Here is a 20579-nt window from a genome sequence, read left to right as displayed (position 1 = left end):
TGGCAGGGAAAGAACTTGCTTCAATTTTTTTTTGTCATAGAATGGTAAGGAATTCAAATCTGTTTAGTTGTAATTATGAAGTTTTGTTTTTACCTTAAACAGAATGCTATCTTAAACAATGTTCTGCTGTAATGCTAACTGAATAGGCAACAATAAAATGAACCTCTCGTATATTTGTAGGATTTGTCAAGGTAGGAATAACTTATCTCATTATTTACTTGGTTTATTTGTGGGATGTTGCAGTAAGCACACTTTGAATGCTTAAGTAGCTTTTTATATGTTTTTACACTGTTGCATTTTTTCATTTGCAGAATCCTGGTGCATCCAGTTCCAGCTGGTCAGAAGTAGACGTGCTGATCCTGGCTGGAACAATTGGTCATGTTTTGAGTTTGGGAGCAAGCAGTTTTATAGAAGAGGAACATCAAACCTGGTATTTTCTTATTAATACCCTTTGTTTGGCTCTGTGTCAGGAACTCTGTAGAAACCATTTTCTTCTGAAAGAATGTGACCTTCAGCTTGGCACAACTATGAAACAAAATTTTGATAGTATTGGAGAAGCCTCAGAATGCAAGAATATAGACGTACAAGCAGCAAGTAATTCAAAACTAGGCAAGGCTGCATCTTCAGCTGAATTTGTAAAAGGATCAGATAAGTGGATAAGCTTAGCAAGTCCATGGATCATTCTTATTTGCTGTCGACTCCTTCGATCCTTGAATCAGACAGGGGTCCAGTGGGCTCATCGGCCAGACTTTGGACACTGGTTGACAAGGTGGGTAACAGATTTATTTTCATACTTTCTGTGTTATTTAGAAGTTAATGCGTGTTTTGTTTGAAGCATGCAAACATTTCTATACAATCTCTGTATTAGAAATTGCTGTAAGTATGAAGGAACTAAACAGTGAAGCAGCATCAGGAATTTTCCAGTGCAGGAGTTATTCCTCAGGTGCTATCAATAGATTATAATCTTAGCCCTGCACCATGACTTATCTAATTAATGTCAATTATACACAATAGGTTTATCAGAGGCAAAAATAAGCATTTTCTGTGCATAAGTCAAAAGAGGCTGGTTTGGGAAATTAAAAAACACTTAATAGAGTTAAACCCTTAATTTAAAAGTAGAAGGTTCTGCTCAATTCCAGATTTCATTAAGTTGTAGAAAAGGGTGCTGCACAAAAGAGTTTTTCCTTGTCTGTCACAGTCATCTAATGGGTGGGTAGAAAACTGAAGGAATTTTTCAAATGTAGTATGGGAAATAGAGAAAGAGAATTTCTTAAAATTTGAAGTGCACTAAAGAAAAGCTTTTACTTTTTTGACTGCCTTTTAGTATTGTGAAGAACTACAGCCACTATTCAGTGATAGAAAGTACTTGAGGTGTTTTCTGGATGTTGTCTGGTAGATGGAATTGCAACACCTTGCAACTGACTAGTCAGTGTTTTGCAGACAGCAGATGGGGAGGCTTTTTGTAAGATAAAAGAGATTTCTTGCCAGAATCTTACAATGTGTTGATGAAATGTCATTCATCATTCATTAATAGCGACATGAGTAAATCAACCAGTATGAAATTCGTTACATATTGGCAGCCTAACAGATAAAATGCCAATTGCTATGACAGGCATGAGTGCTGAAAGACGTGACTTATGAGGAAGTTTATTGCATTACCAGAGCTTTCACCGTACTTCCTCTTGCAACGCAGTGAGGGATTGAGGAAGGAGTGTTATATGCAGTGCTAGTCAGAGGAAGCTCCTTCATTGTGAAGTAAGTCACTATGTGACCAGCCCTATAGTAAATACAGGGTTAAGTGTGATCCACCGTGACTGGGAAGATTGTTATTATTGTTATTAGTTATTATTTTTAAAGATTAACCAAATTCTAAATCTAAAGATTCTAAAGAATTAACTTTGGAAGATTTAAATCTTCCAAAGATTTAGTTGTTGAGTAACTTTCTGGTCCAGATGTCTTATTCAGGCTGTCAACTCTTTTCTTTGGAGCATACTACTACAGTGCCATGGAGGAGGACTTGGTATTCTTGCAGCTAAAACAACATGCATTTGTTTCAAAGATGTGCTATTGCTGCTGTTGTCCCCCAGGAATGTATACTGGCACTTGCAAATATTACCAGCCTTCTAAACATTGTGGGCTTAACACCAAAGATACCGTACCAATTAAGTGCACCTTCACCTCGCCACTTCTGACTTCATGGTGTGAAGTGTGCCTGTGTAGAGCAGCAAACCCTACTGTAGTGGGGACTTGGGGACATCACAGGTGGAATGCAGTCTGTGGCTAGATCAGATGCTTCTTGGGCTTCCTGAATAACAACGAAAGCTGGAAAACCCTTTTAGTTCAGCTCTGATACTCTTACTAGGTTGGTGGTTGTCTACACCTCTTCTGGCTTAGTCTTTTCGTTTCTTTTGAGTAGGGGGGTGGGAGAAGGAGTTTATTGTATTGTTTCATTTTTTCTCTGTGAATTTAAATTGGCGCTTCTACTTGGAGAGATTTCTGTAGGCCTACTTATTCCTCCTGTTGAGGTCTCTCTAAATGGCACACAGCCACCTGTTATACCAACTGCTCTTTCAGTTTTGCGTTGTTTGCATTTGCAAACTTGCCCTCTGGGCCATTAAAGAAGATGGCCCCTATGTGTAGCGCTGGGGTTGGATGCTAGAGAGTGGTCTCCAGGTAGAGTTTGTGCTGCTGATGAGAATGCTAGGCAGCTGAGCCAGTTTTCAGTCCACCTCTCTGTCCACTTATCTGATCTGAGGACTGCATCGATTTGCCTGTGAGGATCTTTTAGAAGTAAAAGCCTTGTTAATGTTCCGATAAACAACCTTGCCTGCACTGCACCCTTCAGTGAGCTAGTCATCACAGAATTCTATCAGGTTGATTGACAATTACTTCCCCTTTATAAATCCATAACAATCATGTAATTAAAGCTGTGTGACTCCTAGGTGAAAAGAGCTGAAGTACTGGCAGCTAGATATCAAAACTGAAACTTACTGCTGAACTGCTTGCTATGTTTCCCTCCTAATTATAGCATCATATTTTGGTGTATTTGCTTTGATCCTGAAGCAAGTAGAACAGAAAAGGTCCTACAACTATAGCCATAGGCTATCATTGCTTGTTTGGTAGCAATGGTATGTTAAAGGAGCTGTTACCTTACCAGGCAATGTGCCTATTGTCATGCATTTCCTATCACAGGCCCTGTGTTTTACCAGCACAGCCCTTGCTTTGTCAGTATGGTGAAATAGCTCACTGAACTGGTATGGCTGGTAAAATATCCCAGGTGGTGCAGAAAACGAACCTTTCAGATGAGGTGGATCATGTCCCATCGTGGTTTATCATGCAGCTTAACTAGCAAATGTTCTGCCACAATATATGGACTGGATTAGTAATGGAAGGAATGAGTGTGCAAGCCAGTGCTGTTGCTGTCCAAATTCATTTAGGGAAAAAAAAAAAAGCATCAGTGTCTGCATCTTCTGAATTGCAGCTTACGTAAACATTTTTTTTCTTTTTGTTACTGTCAAGCACTGCTTATAAAACCCAACTTGCCTGTCAAATGAGAAAGAATGAATGATTCTCAAGCTTTTATTGTTTCAGTCTTAAACAAACAAACAAAGAAACAAAAAAACCCAGCAACCTAAGTCCAGAGTGCAGTACCGTGGCAGGCTAAGACAGTGTGTAATTGGGGCTGCCACATTTCTGCCTTCTTCCTTTCACCAGTGTAAGAACCTTTGCAGTGTACAGAAAGCATGAAAAAGCAGAACCCTGGCATAAGTTGGCTCAGGCTGCTGTGAAGCTATATCCTGATACAAATAACAGGAGTGGTTCTAGCCTAACAAGAGGATATGGAACATGTCATCATTCTGACGTATGCTTAAGTTGTTTTATATGGTTAAAAGTTCACCCTAATAGCATCATTTAAAGTGCACAGTTTTTGGACGTAAGTGGTAAATGTGGGTGGGGTAAATCCTGTCTTGGGCCTGAAAGTCCGCACTGAATGAGTTTCCAAATGATTAGTCAATCAATCAGCTAAATCTCTGCACATCCTCTGGTTTTGTGAGGGTCCTAACTCCTATTAGGTGAGCATGCTTGGATTTTCTTTGGTTAGAGATTTCAATGTCTTTGTTACTTCTCTTTCACAAGAGAATGGTGCGATAGAGGTGTCTGTTTCCCTAGTATTTTGATCCGGATTGAGATGATGGATTTTCTTTATGGCGTCAGTTAAAAGTTAGTGATAGGCTGAGTTGCATAAACCACTCAGTCCTCTTCCCAGAATGCACTGTGAGCCTGTAAGGTTGATTGTTGTTCTATTTTTAGTGTGTGTTTAATTTGCATAGTTGTGTCTTAATAGCATGTTTTCTAGTAATACGAAATCAGAACCTTACTGAGATCATGTGTATCTTGCTAGTCTGAGTTACAGCTGCTCAGGCTTTTTGTTTTTAAGATAAATTGATGAACAGGCTTTTCTACTTTTTGTTTTTTCTTTTCTTCCTGTATTGACCCTTTAGTTATATGTTGTCACGCTCAAACTAATATTTTGCTTATCTGGACAATGCATAATGGGCTGACCTTTAGAGACAAAAAAGATTATTGTACAGATTTGTGCATGGAAATATATCAGAAGCAAAACACAGAAAATCAGTTTACCTGTAGCATGTTGAATTTAGCTGTTAAGCATACATTGAATAATGCAGAAATTAGGGAAGTATTTTTTGATATTTGCAGAGAGATTCTGCAAAACCTGCTGGAAAGAAGAAATGCACTTTAATGAGAAAAAATGCATGAGAAAAATAGACAGTAGGTGAAGTAGAGAGAACATGCAGTTTTTGAATTTGGTGGTAGTAAGGTTTTCTTTTCAGTTAGCTAGTATTCAGATAACTTCGTTTGCATATTTAATCCTGGTCAGTCCTCATACTTGGACTGTGTCAGAGCTGCTGCAGGGCTCACTGTGGAAAGGGTGAAGGAGTCAGTGGCAGCATCAGCTTCCGGAGAACTGATGAGAAGCAGCAGCATGTAAAAATGATGATAATTCCTTCAAATAATGTACTTAATTCCCCCACCAAGTGCTCTCTCCCAAAAAACTAGCATGCAATGAGACTTCTTTGATTTTGTTTTATGCTAGCAGTATGGAAGTGAACAGTTAAAAAGGCCTTATAATGAGATTCATCTGAGTATTTACAACTCCTTTCACTAGGAATTAAGTGAGGTCAAAGCAAGTCAAAGAAAATGTCTTCAGTCTTTATTTTGACACCAGAAGTATGAAAGTGTGGACCACCGGCTGTGACAGTAAGAGCATACAAACAAAGCTGCTTTTTTAATTCAGGCTCTCTATCATGAAACTCTTGGTACTTTGATTTCCATTTTGTGGCTTAGGCAAACACCACTAAATTTCAGCTGAGCTAGAGCAGCATGTTTCTGCATGGATTTCTTGGATTGCTATCAAACTCATTGAGAAGTTTACTAAATGGCTGAATTCTGTGTTGAGCAACTACAGTTCTCTTTCAAAATACATGCTAATTTAATATGTGCTTAGCTGCCTAATTATAAGAACCTTGATTGGTAAATGTGGAAACTGTAGGTGGTCTACGGTGACTCAACATAACTTGTTATAAATCCTGTTCTATTTGTTTCTTCAGCAGTCTCTATGAAACACTTAGGCACAAGCTGGATGTAAACCCCCATGCTAGCAGTAAAGAATGTGCCATGAGTGACTGATGTGCTCATGTATTTAAAAATACCCTTCCTTTCCACTGGGCCTTTTCTAAGGATTTTATTTTATTTTTCTCTTTTTTTTTTTCTTTTTTTTTCTGTAGAGTATGATTTACAGTGTTCAGTGTAGGGAATAGCAGATGTTATTGAAAGTCTTGCTGGATATAGCACTGCTTATTACTTCATTCAGGTAGGAATATTCTTAATAATTTGCCTGATTTGATTTATCTCACTGTCATGCAGTAAATAAGGAGAATATGTCCTGAAGGTATTCTTTTAAATGAATGTTTGTGGTCAATTTTAAAAGATGCACTGGTTACTATATCAGTTCTTTATGTATAGATGATAAGAAATTATGCATACACTATCTTCACAGGATGGTGCAAGAATCTATTCACTGCTTATTCAGTCTTTTCCTATAGGAGAAAAGTACTACCAAGGAAGAACACGAAGGGCACATAATATATCCTATAATGTTCTGGTTCATGTCGCTTTTCTCTACTGTTCTGCAGAGAGCAGTGCAACTCCTGGGAGACTTCTGTGAAGAGCTTGACTGGGTCCTGCAGGGCGGACTAATAGGCCAATGGCAATTTTTCTGCCCTGTGTTCTTTCATCTGTGACATTTCCAAGCACAGTAGCTGTTGCAAATATTGGTTAAAATCCTTATAAAGCATATACCATCAAATAGGAAGGCAGACCTATTGGAAGTTCTGTAATTCTAATTAAATCAAAGGTAAAACTGGAGCTTTATAAATGAGATCAGAGTTAATGCAGCCCTCGCTTAGAGTCATTTCACTAAAACTGATGATCTTTTATTGTGGCATTTTGAAGTGTGGAAGACAGAGGTGGAACACATGGTTATCATGCTCTGAGTAATGTTCTTAAAAGAAGGTAAATTAATAAGATTAGTATTTCTGGGTTGCTTGAGATGCTGAGAATATTTGCAGTAGGGAAATTTTAGCAACTCTTGGATTATAAAGGCCTTTCTGGAATTTTGTAGCTAGCTGTAGTAGGTAGGAAGAGCAGTTCTTTACCCCCTTAAATTTTGCAGTACTAAGTGATATCACTGTAGATTTAAATATACAGCTTTTAGCAACATGCTTGATGAAATGCTCTTAGGTCTGTAATGACAGCTAGAAACTGAGGATGAAGGGGAATAAATAAACTGTATCTGTACTCTTGGCCACGATGCAAGTTCTGTCTCTATCCTTTGAATGTATTGATCCACTACGATGGGGTGTAGTTGTGTAAGAGAATCATACTGTGTTTTTTGTGTTTATTTTTAAAAGTAAGTAAGTATATTTCTGGTCATTACGGTTAGGTAGTGTTTTATATGTCTAAAATTAAACAAAACAAATGCATGTGCAGTTATTTTAAAATGGAAAATAATACTAATTTCATAATGTAAAAATCTTCTATGCCTTATCCCAGAAAATAATCAAAATGTGCTGTTTTAAAATGCATAAAAATAGAAAATTCAAGTTTAAAAGCTTCTACTCTTTTCCATTATGCAATAAGCAGCTCAGTTTTTATATAATAAAGAGAATAGCTAGCATATGGTGGAACACAATAATTCTGCTTTAAGCATGCATTCTTGAATAGGAAGCCTCATTAATAAAATCAATTTTTTGGAACTACTAAAATATTTTACCATACCTCTTGGAAAATGTATAACATATCTCAGTGCAATAATTAATTTGGCAATAGAGTACTGTAGCTAAGGCTCTGTCAAATGTGTTTCACAGTAGTTACAGTGGTTTGAAGGTTTTTTGTTTGTATGTTTCTTTTTCTGCAGTTCTGAGCATAAGTCTGAACTCTCCGTCTTGGCTGCAATTTCCCTAGTTATGATCTTTGTTCTGGTTCAAAGAAGATGCTCTCTGGTTTCAAAAATTGCTATGGCACTTGGGCTCCTGGGAGTCTACAGTTACCGGGCAGCCATTGGGAATGTCATATTTCCATGGCAACATGACAGCAAAGATATTTCAAAGTAAGTTAATCAACAGATATGTAAATCTATTTCTAGAAAGGTGTTAACACTTTCGGTATCAGGGTGGAGAGGGGTGTTATGTTTAGACTGTAATAAAATTCTTATGAATAAAACTGTATTTTGTAGATGACTGATGCACAGTTCTTGTGATGTGTAATTTTAAGCCTTGTGAAGCGTCCTGCAACTGTGTCAGATTAGAAGTTAGTCAGATAAGAACTAGTCAGAGGAAAATCCAGTAGTCATTCCCTGTATTTTTGCTAGAAAGAAACCTCAAATAAACCATCTCCTCCTGTTTTAGATGGATTTGCCACATTTAGCAGAGAACATGTCAAGTTCATTTAGCTATTTGCTCGTTTTGAAGGATGATTATACAGTAATTCAGAGTGTTACTTTTCCATATCTTTCTTTCTCAGTTGAGTATGACTGAGTAATGTATGACTGTAACAAAGTTCTTCCTGATACCTAGGCTGTGCTGTACAATGCATACTGAGGACTTTTATGTGGATGGTAAATTTCTTAAAGAACTAGTCACTGCAACTGTAAGAAATTTATTAGCATTTGCACCAGAGACTACTTCTGGAATGTAGCTAAGTGACTTTAGTTTTCTCGTGGAGCTTTTTATCATTGGATTGTACCTGGCTTGTAAATGTCGGAGCTGTGGTAAACTTCCAGAGTTAGTAAGAGCATTCAAAGAGGAGGAGAGGATCATGGAAGACAAGTATAACTGTTGTCTTACTAATGCAGTAAACTTTCTCTCACACTCATTTTTAATTTGATATAGATAGAAGTGGTTTCTTTTGAGGCTTTTTAATTAGAGGACAGAAATTCACAAGATACGCAGATGGAAAAAGTCCTGCGGGAAAAGATCTTAGGACATATAGATGAGATTTGCTAATAAGGCATCTTTATAAACTGTACTTGTGTCTATATATATGCAGATGTATTTACATACATTCCATCTTTCCAAATATTGAAGATAGTTCTAATTCTGTACCAGTGTTAACACTGTATGTTCTTTCTGCTGAGTTTGAAAGTAATGGCAGAATCACAGAATTGTAGTGGTTGGAAGGGACCTCTGAGTATCATCCATCTTAAACCTCCTGCTAAAACAGGTTCCCTACAATAGGTTACACAGGCAAGTATACAGGTGGGTTTTGAACATCTGCAAAAAAGGAAGCTCCACAGCCTCTCTCGGCAGTTTGTTCCAGTGCTCTATGATCTGTAGCTAGGGGGTAACACCACTAGTTACAGACCTCCAGCTAGACTCTGCACCGCTTATCACAGCACTCTGAGCTCTACCAGTCAGTTCTCTTGACCACCTCACTGTCCACTCCTTCCTGACCACGCTTCCTGACCTTACTTACGAGGATATTATGGGAGACAGTGTCAAAAGCCTTGTTGAAGTCAAGGTGTATGACATCTCCTGCTCTCCCCTCACCCTACTTAGTTGGTCATAGAAGTCTACCAGGTTGGTCAATGATTTTCCCCTTGTTGACTACTGCTGACAACCTTCTTCTCCACTTGCTTGGAGATGACATGCAGCGTAAGTTGTTCCATCACCTTCCCAGGAACAGAGGTGAGGCTGACTGGACTGTAGTTTCCTCAGTCCTCCTTGCCCTTTTTGAAGACTGGGGTGATACTGGCTTTCCTCCAGTGTAGTGGTACCTCTCCCATTCTCTGTGAGCTTTCACAGATGACAGAGAGTAGTTCAGCAGTCAATTCTGCCAAGTCCTTCAGCACTCATGGGTGTGATGGTAAACTTTAGTCTGCAGAATTTTGCTCTGTGATTGAAAGTGTTTTTGAATGCACGTGTGGTTTCTGGGTTTAACCTTGTTTTTGTGTTTGAGTAAGGTCCTTGGAGTTGCAATGGAAAAAAAAACCTGCAGCGTGGGATGAAACATTAAATACAGCAATTGAGCTACAAATGCAATGCAATTAGAGAAATAAGTGGAGTACTTAAGACAAAAGCCTTTTCTGAGAACTTACTCATTCTGTACTCATCATAGTGATTTTAATTACAAGAAGAAAGATAAAGGGCTTTTATATTGTTTCACCTTAAATAAAGTGAATATGATAATGTGCTTAAATCATGTCAGATGTTTATAAATCTCTAATTATATAGCGATTTAAAAGGTGCTCTCAAGATTAATGAAACAAAGCTTTAGAAAATAAGACTTTACTGGCAGATATAGTGGTCTTGTACTTAAAGCACAGCTTGAAATGAAGTGGCATTTTATCTGGGAGCAATTAACAAGTGGATTTTTTAATTATTATTTTAACTGAAATATCTTTGTGCTTCTGTGAGCACAAATATCATACAAGACTCCAGGCACTTGTTTTTATACATCTTGGGACAGGTGTACGCTGTAGTCTGAATTTATACAGAATTTTCTGTGATTCTTCTTTAAACAATATGCTTTCAGGGTGGAACTTGATGGTCCTTATGTACTCTTTTACCATATACATTTAATGAAATAGTAGTCTTTCTGATTGGAATGGTCATCACAATTATCAAATATCCCTCAAACCATTCCTACTGAAAGAAGCAGAACTTTTCACGTGTAAGCGAGCTAGTTATGCTAAGATACGGGCTTCTTAAACCTGTAATACAGGGCCTAGCAGAGGAAGCATTGTTTGTCCAAGATCGCTAAGTCTTTAAGCACAGTGTCTTCTGCAGAACTCCCAGAACAGCATGCCAAATAAGATGGTAGATGTTAGCACATTTCAGATGTTAGCTGGTGTGTCAGTATAGTAATTCAAGCTCACCTTGATTAGATGGCTGATGTGATAAATGACCAGGACTGTCCTTCAAATTTGTCTGGAGGTATCTTTATCATATGTGTGACATAAAGGGGAGACAGATTCAGATGGAAGGATAGTTTTGTGTAAGATGCTTTTTCATCTGTACGTAGCCACTGCATGTTTAATTCATGTTTACTTAAGACTGAATCAGTGCTCTGATATCCCATCTTTCTCCCTTTTACTGAAAACAAGTGTTTTCTCCAAATGTGACAATTGCTGGAAGATGAATTAGACAACTGAAGAATGTCCCTTCTTCTATGGCTTGAGCCATAATCTCTAAATTGAAAAATGCAATGAAATAATATGGCCTTCATTTTTTTTTGAGTTCTTTCTATAATGATAGTTTGTACAATAAAAAAGATGTGTATATACCATATTGATGTGGAGGGTAGTGCTCTTGCAAAAAAAAAAAACTTTTTTAGTTTTAATTCTATGAACCAGTTAATCTCATTTTTTCACTTAGCTCCTTTAATATTGGCTGATGTCCAAAAATTACCTAAAATTTTGCTTTCAAGTTCATAGAATTATAGAGTCGTTTTGGTTGGAGGGGACCATAAAACCCACCCAGTTCCAACCCCCTGCCATGGGCAGGGCTGCCCCCCACCATCTCATGCTGCCCAGGGCTCCATCCAGCCTGGCCTTGAGCACCTGCAGGAATGGGGCACCACAGCTTCTCTGGGCAGCCTATGCAACTGCTTCATCACTGTTACTGCAAATACTTTATTCTAATGTCTGATCTAAACCTATCCTCTTTTAGTTTAAAAACCTTTCATATTGTTCTATTACTGTGCCCCCTGATAAAGGTCAATCCATAAAGCTGCATGAATGTATTTGAACACTTTTTGGTAATAATTACATCAGAATTACCAGAAATACTAAAATAGGACAATTAATTTCTACATGAGCCAGAAGCGTAAGAACTCTGTGAACTTTACTGTTCTGTTCCCTGAAGAAACAATTCTTTATGCTTTACAAAATTTATTTATATAAATGTATATAAATTTATATAAAATGTATTTTTAAGTTCAGGTGACTCAAGAATTCTCACTTCTGAGTGAGCTGTATTACCTTTGTAGAAGACTGTGGTCATTCATCACTCATGGACAAAGGACCTAATAATTCCTGGGGATAATGAATTCTAAATTTTGGATGTTTGCATAATATGTATTTTTATTTTTTCCAAAATTAAAAAAAAATTGTAATAATAGTATTTTATTCCACTCATTAGATGGGTTCTTTGGAATATTTTTATGCATAGCTTATCCCACTAATGTGGTTTGTGACTCATTTTACCCAATTAATATAAGACTATGATTGTGTTCTGATGGATATTCGTGCTTGTAGAACAGCAGGTCACTGTTATTAAGCCTGCTGACCCTTACCTTTGACAGCTTTTCTTTGAATGAGATACTGTGTGTTCTCCCAAAGCTGATTTTCATTGGAAATGGAGTGTGGCATCAGTTTGTACATGTAATGAAGATGGCAGTTAGATACTTAATACGTAAATTTTTGTACCTTTCGGGGAATTGAAAAGTGCATGTGACATCAAGGGAAAATGTGCTGGTTTATATTAGATATACAGTAGTGTAAGCTGACAAAATGTCTGAGAAATGCAGGAATTTCAGACTGGAAATAAGGTTCTTCAATTGCTATCAGTTGGCTACAAAGAAATATGTATTTGTGTTAATGAGTTCTGGAAAATTGCTGAACAGCTTAAAAGGATAGGTGTTTTAAGTCAATTTATTTTCTGACATGCACGTTTTATATCACTCTAAGGAATATTTGTAGGGAAATTCTTCATGCTATGTAAGTGGAACATTTATCTGGATAGTATGTATGGATCTAGGCCTTGAATAGTAGTAACACATTTGTTTTGGTTACTTTAGTTGGCATTTTATTTTATTTATATATTTTAGTTTACACTACTTTTTAGCACAATCTGTTTTACTTAAAGTTGGTTTGGAGTTATTAAATGGGAACCAGTTTTAGAATTCTGTGTATTTGACAAAGCCCACTGATTAAAAAAGATGGCCAGTACTGTAGTAGCATTAGAATTTGGTTTGGCAGAACTGAACAGACTTTTTGCGTCTCTCATGAAAAAGACTTTTTTTGACCTATGAAATTGATACTAGTGAGTAACTTATGTTTCTAGTTTATTTGCTTTTTCAGATACATATATATTATTTTCTTTTCGTTCTAGGGGGATTACTGAAGCTCGTTTTGTTTATGTCTTTGTCCTTGGAATAGTCTTCACTGGCACTAAAGATTTGCTAAAGTCACAGGTTATTTCTGCAGACTCCAGTGTGAAGAGTACAGGACTATGGGAAGTGTACAGTGGATTGGTTCTACTATCAGCCCTTCTATTTAGACCACACAATTTACCAGTCTTGGTATTTTGTCTGCTGATACAAACAATGATGACAAAATACATCTGGAGACCTTTGAAATTTGATGCAGCACAGATTACCATAATGCACTACTGGTTTGGCCAGGCTTTCTTCTATTTTCAGGTAAGCTGAATGCTCTCTCTACTTATGGGGCTGGGAGGGGGAATGCTTTTCAAAAGAAATGTTTCTGGAATGTGAAGCGCCAACTGAGTCACAGAGTGAGAGAGATCACTGAGTTATTATTATGAATTATTAGAATTATTATGTTTCTAACAATGTTTCTAATTAATGTTTCTGTCTCAGAGTCAGGGAAGGGTATGTGCTTGATAACGTAATACCCTCAGTGCAGAGTTCCACAGTTGTCGGAGATAGTAGCTATGTATACTGTGGGGCTTTGGTCTGTTTGTAGACTTCCTAGCTACTACTGTGGTGGTAGTAAACTGAAAAATATCAGCTGAGCTGATTAATAACAATAACAGGAAGATGCATTTTTGTACCTGATTCTTGAGACTTCCAAAACCTTTGGTAGCATCACAATATATTTATATGCAGTTCAAGATTGAAGGGAATCTCTTTGTCAATGTAAGGCATTTTAGGAGAATCAAAACTAACTGCTGTTCTTATCATAATGAATCATCTTTCCTGGAGAATCTAATAATTTCAGTAACGCTGTTGTCCCCATTGCAAATAAGGTTGCAGTTACACAAAAACTCTTTTTTTTAGCATCAAAGTAACAGTCTCTTTGCTCTTCTCCTACTGCTGGGAACTTAGTGTAGCAGTGTCCTAAGAGAGCATTAGTTAAGCTGGAAATCATGTTGTTAGGTTCTGGTTTAAGAAGAGAGGCTTTCTGATTTGCTGCAAACTTCAAGGTAAGGGCTGTGCTGGATATAATTTCCAGGCATAGATGAGGATGTTAAACTGTATTCAAGCTTAGGGTACTTCACATGCTTTCTAATCCTGTTAGTATAGTTTGAGTGTTGGCTTAACTTTGCTTTGAGAGTGCATGTCAGGACAGAATCATGGACATACCATCATTGTGTTTCATCCCTTCCTAACCAGTTTTCCTTCTGTCTCCTGCTTCAAGGAGGTAACATTTTTTGATTGAATGCCTTTTGCATGTGTTGGGCATTGCAGTTCACACAGCCAACTCTGACAGTTGCCTTCTGAGAGCAGCCCTTAGTGGAACTGGGAAGAAGCTGAAGGCCTCTGCATACTGTGGTACTTAACAAAACCAACTGTCGGAAATGATGGGTAGCCTGACAGAAAGTCCTAGTTATGGAAAAGAGACTTACAAAGAATAATTTTAATGTTGTTGTGAAGCATCTGTTTTCCACTACCTGAATGAGCCTACAGGAAAGCTGGAGAGGAACTTTTCATAAGGACAGGTAATGACAGGACGAGAGGAAATGGCTTTAAACTGGAAGAGGGTAGATTTACAGTAGATACTAGGAAGCAGTGCTTTACTGTGAGAGTAGTGAGACACTGCAATAGGTTCACCAGAGGAGTTGTGAATGCCCCCTCTCTGGAAGCATTCAAGGCCAGGCTGGATGGGGCTTTGAGCAACCTGGTCTAGAGGGAGGTGTCCCTGTCTATAGCGGTGGATTGGAACTAGATGACCTTAAAGGTCCCTTCCAACCCAAACTGTTCTATTATTTTGTTCTCAGTGATGATGAATTGTTGGAGTTGGCTGAGAATTTCACCAAATCAGGAAATAGTTGAGGTTGAGAGGCACTTCTGGGGATTTTTCAGTCCAACATCCACCAATGAACAACTGGGTCAACAAGTTCAGATTACTCAGGGATGTATACAGACTGATTTTAAATACTGCAAGGATGGGCACTCTACAACATCTCTGGGCAATTTCTCCCAGCATGTGTGCAATCTCAGTAGTGAAAAAGCTTAGATTTCAGTTCATGCCCACTGCCTTTCATCCTTGCAACAGACAGTACTGAAAAGAGTCCGTCTACATCTTTCTCTCATTAATGTATTTATAGACACTGTTAGGATCCTTGCTTAGCTTTCTCAAAAGTAAACAGAACATAGACTATCTTTCTGATAATGTTTGTACAACAGCTGCATTGTTTTCCCAACATCATGTTTGTGGTCCATCAGTAGACCTACTCTAGCATATCCATGTCTAGCATATCCATGTCTGCTAGCATATCCATGTCTTTCTTATACTGGGGAGCCTAGAACTGGAGCCAGGTGTGGAGCCACAAGTGTGATCTCACCACTGCTAAAGAGAGGGAATGCAGTGTCAATTTGAGACAGCTTGCAATGCTCTCCCCACTCAGTCCCAGGTGTTACTGGTCTTCTGTGACTCAGTGACAAATGGCTGGCTAATAGACAACATGTCCACCAGGACAACTTAGGTTCCTCTCAGCCAAGCTGCTTTCCCAGTGGTCATAGAGTCATAGAATCATAGAATCACTCAGGTTGGAAAAGACCTTAAACATCATCAAGTCCAACCACAACCTAACCATACTACCCTAACTCTAACAACCCTGCGCTAAATCATGTCCCTGAGCACCACATCCAAATGGTTTTTAAACACATTCAGGAATGGTGACTCAACCACCTCCCTAGGGAGCCTATTTCAGTGCTTAACAATCGTTTCTGTAAAGAAGTTTCTCCTGATATCCAACCTAAACTTAACGCTGTTGCAACATGAGGCCATTTCCTCATATCCTGTCACCAGTGAAAAGAGACCAACCTTGCTGTAAGCAGCAAGACCAATCTCGCTGTTAGCACCTTTCAGATATTGGAAGAGAGCAATAAGGTCTCCCCTCAGCCTCCTTTTCGCCAGACTAAACAACCCCAGTTCCTTCAGTCTACCCTTGTAGGGCATATTCTCCAAGCCCTTCACAAGCCTTGTTGCCCTTCTTTGGACCTGCTCCAGCAGCTCAGTGTCCTTTCTGTACTGAGGTGCCCAAAACTGAACACAGTACTCGAGGTGGGGCCTCACCAGTGTGAGTACAGGGGCAGGATTACTTCCCTAGTCCTGCTCACCACAGCATTCCTGATGCAAGTCAGGATGCCATTGGCCTTCTTGGCCACCTGAGCACACTGCAGGCTCATATTCAGCCGACTGTCCATCAGTACACCAAGGTCCCTTTCCATCAGGCAGCTTTCCAGCCACTCTTCCCCAAGCCCGCAGAGTTACCTGGGGTTGTTGTGACCAAAATGCAGGACCCGACACTTGGCCTTATTGAAACTTATACAGTTAACCTTGGCCCATCGATCCAGTCTATCCAGGTCCCTCTGTAGTGCCTTTCTCCCCTCAGGCAGATCAGCAATCCCTCCCAGCTTGTTGTCATCTGCAAACTTACGGAGGATGCACTCAATCCCCTCATCATGATCGTTAATAAAGATATTAAATAGAAGTGGCCCCAGTACCAAGCCTTGGGGGACACCATTTGTGACTGGCCGCCAACTGGATTTAACTCCACTGACCACAACTCTTTGGGCCAGGCCATCCAGCCACTGTTTTACCCAGCGGAGCGTACGTCCATCCAAACCGTGGGCAGCCAGCTTCTCTATGAGGATGTTGTGGGGGACAGTGTCAAAGGCCTTACTGAAGTCCAGGTAGACCACATCAACAGCCTTACCTTCATCCACTAAGCAGGTCACCTTGTCATAGAATGAAATCAGGTTTGTCAGACAGGATCTACCATTCATAAACACATCCTGGCACATGAGTTTATTCTTCCCCACGTGCGGGATTTGGCATTTCCTGCTGTTTAACTTCATGAGTTTGTTGTCAGCCCATTTCTCTGGCCTGCTCAGGTCCCTTTGAATGGCACTGTGTGCAGACTTGTGAGGATGTTGTCTGTGCCATCCTCCTTTAAGGAAGGTGGCCCCAGTGTGTGTAGACCTGGAGTTGGATGTTAGTAAGTGGCCTCCAGGTGGAGTTTGTGCTGCTGAGTGTGTGCTGAGCAGCTGAGCCAGTTTTCAGTCCACCTCTCTGTCCACTTATCTCATCTGTACTGCATCAGTTTGCCTGTTAGGATGTTATAAGGAAAATAAGAACTTCTTGAGATATTATATTTGCTGTGGAAAGGTTTTTTCTTTTTTTTTTCTCCAATCTGAGTGCTATAAAAAGATTGGGAAATAACATTTGTGCAAGAAGTTGCAAAAAGTTTGGAAAAGTATCTTTCCATGTGTCTCTGCTGTGCCGAGCATCTTTTTTTCTATAAATGTAATTATACTATACCAATAAAATGTATTTGTCCTATACCAATGGAAGGAAACAGATAACTCTTACAGCACATGTGGATTTCTCAGTGGTTTTTTACAGGTGTTACCGAGAAGATGTGTTGTTTTAAGATTTCTCTTCTTACCTTATTGACTAATTTTTTGTACTTTTTACTACACTTACAATCAAGGAGCTTTTTGATTTTTAGAAGATTAGGAATAACTTCCATTTCAATTAGCTGCACATTGTACTGTTGGATATCATGTGTTTGCCTACCGCCCTCCTGGCGGTTTTGGTATTTTCTTCTAGGCATCTTTCCTTTGAGCGTAATTACATCTGGCATGATACAGATTTCAGCAAACCTGAGGATATTTTAAAAATTAGCTCTTATGAGGCAGCAAGCCTCAATGTATGTAGACATGCTGCTGAATCACAGCATCCAAAGCTCAGAAGGGTATTCTGTGCATTGTAGTGAGATGATTTCTTGACTATTCTTTATGCCTCCTTTGTCAGTCCAAGATGTGAAGAATGGAGAGTGATTGTTAATTCCCAAAGCTTCTAGTAGAAGCAGACCAAAGCTTCCCATCCTCCCACTGCTATTTTCTCTCTGAGGTTGGTTTATTATTAAGTTCAATGTATGAAACAGAGCAGACCCAGATAAGGAGCTGCCGTGTTGTATCTGATCATTTGTCTATAAACTCCAGCTGTGAAGAAATTCTTCTGAATTTAACATAATTTTGCTAAGTAATTGCTTAATTTGTATTCTTTTTAGCACCGTGCCATTAAAATTGTGAATCCATTTTAGAAGATGTTGACAGCAGTCTCTTGCAGATCTTTTTTATGTACTTTGAAAGCCAAGGCATGTACCTAGCTCTGCTGTATGTCCGAGACAGAGCGAAATGACAAATGGATTGCAGTGGAGTAGGAAGGGTTTTAGAAATATCAGTGTTGATTGTGGCCTTAATATTCCTAGAGATTTTTTGAAAATGGAGCAATCAATTCTGCTGAGTGAAAAAAGTTTCCAAGGTGCGTGGAATTCTCCACTGTCCCTCACTCTTAGAAGGTTTTCAGTTATCATTTAAAAATAATATAATTGCATTTAAAGTAGATTCCCTTTATAAGATGAGATGGAAAAAAAATGGACCAAAATGCTCCTCTTTGGGAAAATAGCTCGTTTCATTTATTATCTGATGAAGAAACTGTTCTGTAGCTATGAGAGGGAACAAACTGAATCATATGAGACTAACAGGTGGTGGGTTTGTTTTTTTTTATTTTTTTGGGTTTTTTTTGCAAATTCATAATTAAAGGCAGATATTTGATGTGCAAACTATTACTGTTGAAAAGCAGAGCAGAAGTCTTGGTAGCTCATAAAATTATATAGGCTACAGATATCCCTCAAAATCTAGTTAGAGGTGACTCTTCAGTTGGCAGGTAGCTCTCTGTATTGAGAATAAGACTACCTGTTTGGAATTACAGCTCCAGGGATGGAAGAAACTTCTTCCACCAGTTTTGCTAAAGAAACTTTGCTTACTATGTACCATTCTGATCTAAACCACTTTGGCCTGGTTCTATGATGGGATTGAGGGACCCACAGTCCTATACCCTGGTAAAAGTGAAGGGGGGAAAAGAAAAGGTGGGGAGGCAGGTGTAGATGGGGAAATAGGCAGAGGCAATGAGCTAAGAGAGAAAGCTAATTTACTAAATATGATAACAGAATGAGAGATAAAAAATATAATCCAATATAATTGAAATTGAAGCTAATAAGTCAGATAAATGGGTGTGTCCAAAACTGAAGCTCTTACACTAACACTGTAGACAAGATGGGTAGGGAGCACACAACGTAAAGAGATGAAAAGAAAAAGACACAGTCTCGTGTCTCCCAGTCAGTTAAGCCTCGTGCAGCCCAGGACACCATTTGCCAGGGCGTCCTGGGCTCCCTGCTGGTTCAGCCTGGCGTCCAGCAGGACTCCTAGGTCTGCTCCAGCTGGCTGACCCCAGCCGTAGCGCGCCCTGGGGATGTTCCCCCCCAGGTGCTGCTGAAATTTGCGCTTCCCCTCTCCGAATCCCGTGGGGTTCCTGTGTGGAACGCAGCAGTGGCATGGCAGCAGGAAAAAGGGGAGGGAGCGTCAAGGATGGGGAAGCAACACCCCCTGTGCCGTTAGCAATACCAACACGTATTTTTGCAGTGTTTCTTTCTACTTTATTTCCATGGTGGAATTGGACACGGATGACAAGGGTCCACTGGGGCCGTCGTGTGTCCCAGCTGCTGCGCGGCCCCAGTCCCCTCAGCTCTGCCTGCCCCTGGTCTATTCCTGCCGGCGGGGTGGCCTCTTGTTTGGTGGCTCTGAGGCCTGGCAGTCGCTGGCCTTCCTCTTTGGGGCTCGCCGTGGCCGCTGAGGTAGGCTGGTGGCGGAGGGCCCTGTCACAGCCTGTCCTGGCTCCTGATGGGACGTCACAGGGTTGGGATGGAGGCGGCTGGGACTCCCATGGAGCACTTCTCCTGAAGTGCCCGGCATTCCCCCCGTGTTGGAGCTGGCGCGGCTGCTGGAGGGTGCTGGGCCAGGGCCAGGAGCCTCGTCTTGTGGGGCAGCTCTGGGCTCTGATGCAGCGGCATCCCGTGCCCCAGCAGCAGGGGCGACGTTGAAGCCCAGCAGGCGGTGGGCCTCCCTGCCGCACCTGTGCACAGCGAAGGCGATGAACTGCCTTATGAAGCTCCGTGTGTGGCCCCGCAGGTGGAGATCCAGCCTTTCTCTCAGGATCTCCTCCTCCAGGCCAACGAGGCGCAGGGCCGAGATGACACTGTCGGCCAGCGTATTTGCGTGTGGCTCCTCAGTGCCCAGGATGTGGCGCAGCTTCCGCTGCAGCCAGGAGCGCAGGGGCTGCAGCAGGGCCGGGTGCTCCCGGAAAAGGGAAGCCCAGGTGGCAGAGGAGAGGCCACCCAGAGGACTCCTGGGCACTGCAGGCCAAGGCCGGGCTGCGCGGGGGCCTGCGGGGCTCTGTGTGGCGACGGACGCCGCGGCAGCTGGTCTGAGGACCAGCTCCTCGTAGTTGTTGTCCGCTTGCACCGTGTGGATGATGGACTCCACAGCCTGCTTGCAAAGCGGACACTGTGGCCTGGTGCTAGTCCACCGCTGGATGCAGGGGAAGCAGAACTGGTGGCAGCACGGCATGGTGTATGCTGCGCTGTCCCAGTTGTCCAGGCACACGGGGCAGCGGGTGTCTAATGCTGCCTCCATGTTTCCACCAGTTGCGGTGGGCTAGGGGGAGCGGGAGATGGCAACGCGCTCCTCGGCACTGACGCTACAGCAGCAGGTGTCACGCTGGAAAAGGACAAGAGACATTAGTCACACACGGGCCTGGGAAGGGTCCCTCAAGATGCCCCGCTTCCTCCCCCCACTGCCAGTCCCCGTGCCGCCTACCTATGCTGCTGCACACGTCCCTCTGGGTTGTCCCGTCTGCCTGCTCCCAGCAGGGTCGGGGTAAAGAACAAATGGCTCTGAGACGG

General features: G+C 40.8%; 2 protein-coding genes across 7 annotated transcripts in view; one reads left to right on the top strand and one right to left on the bottom strand.

The window, feature by feature from the left end:
* Window positions 1-20579, top strand: part of PIGG (phosphatidylinositol glycan anchor biosynthesis class G) — a 115908-nt gene that overhangs the window by 31829 nt on the left and 63500 nt on the right. For 5 of the 6 annotated variants that reach the window (XR_003072231.3, XM_424872.8, XM_025144839.2 and 2 more), the window contains 3 exons: window positions 312-769; window positions 7499-7690; window positions 12693-13002. Coding sequence is in view for 5 of the 6 variants with exons in the window: in XM_424872.8 (XP_424872.3) it covers window positions 312-769; window positions 7499-7690; window positions 12693-13002 (960 nt within the window). In the remaining variant the exon portion in view is untranslated. The remainder of the gene's footprint in view (window positions 1-311; window positions 770-7498; window positions 7691-12692; window positions 13003-20579) is intronic. The other variant, XM_004949327.5, reaches the window with a different exon arrangement.
* LOC121108346 lies at window positions 18338-20524 on the bottom strand. The gene is made up of 2 exons (XM_040655988.2): window positions 20494-20524; window positions 18338-20394 (listed from the first exon to the last, which is right to left on the bottom strand). Exon 2 carries the CDS (start codon window positions 20308-20310, stop codon window positions 19381-19383), a length of 930 nt encoding a protein of 309 aa, XP_040511922.1. The 5' UTR covers window positions 20311-20394; window positions 20494-20524; the 3' UTR covers window positions 18338-19380.

The sequence above is a fragment of the Gallus gallus genome, chromosome Z (assembly GCF_016699485.2).
Source record: "Gallus gallus isolate bGalGal1 chromosome Z, bGalGal1.mat.broiler.GRCg7b, whole genome shotgun sequence".
In the NCBI taxonomy this organism is placed as follows: domain Eukaryota; kingdom Metazoa; phylum Chordata; class Aves; order Galliformes; family Phasianidae; genus Gallus; species Gallus gallus.
Note: the sequence above shows the minus strand (reverse complement) of the source record. Positions and strands in the feature narration are given on the sequence as shown.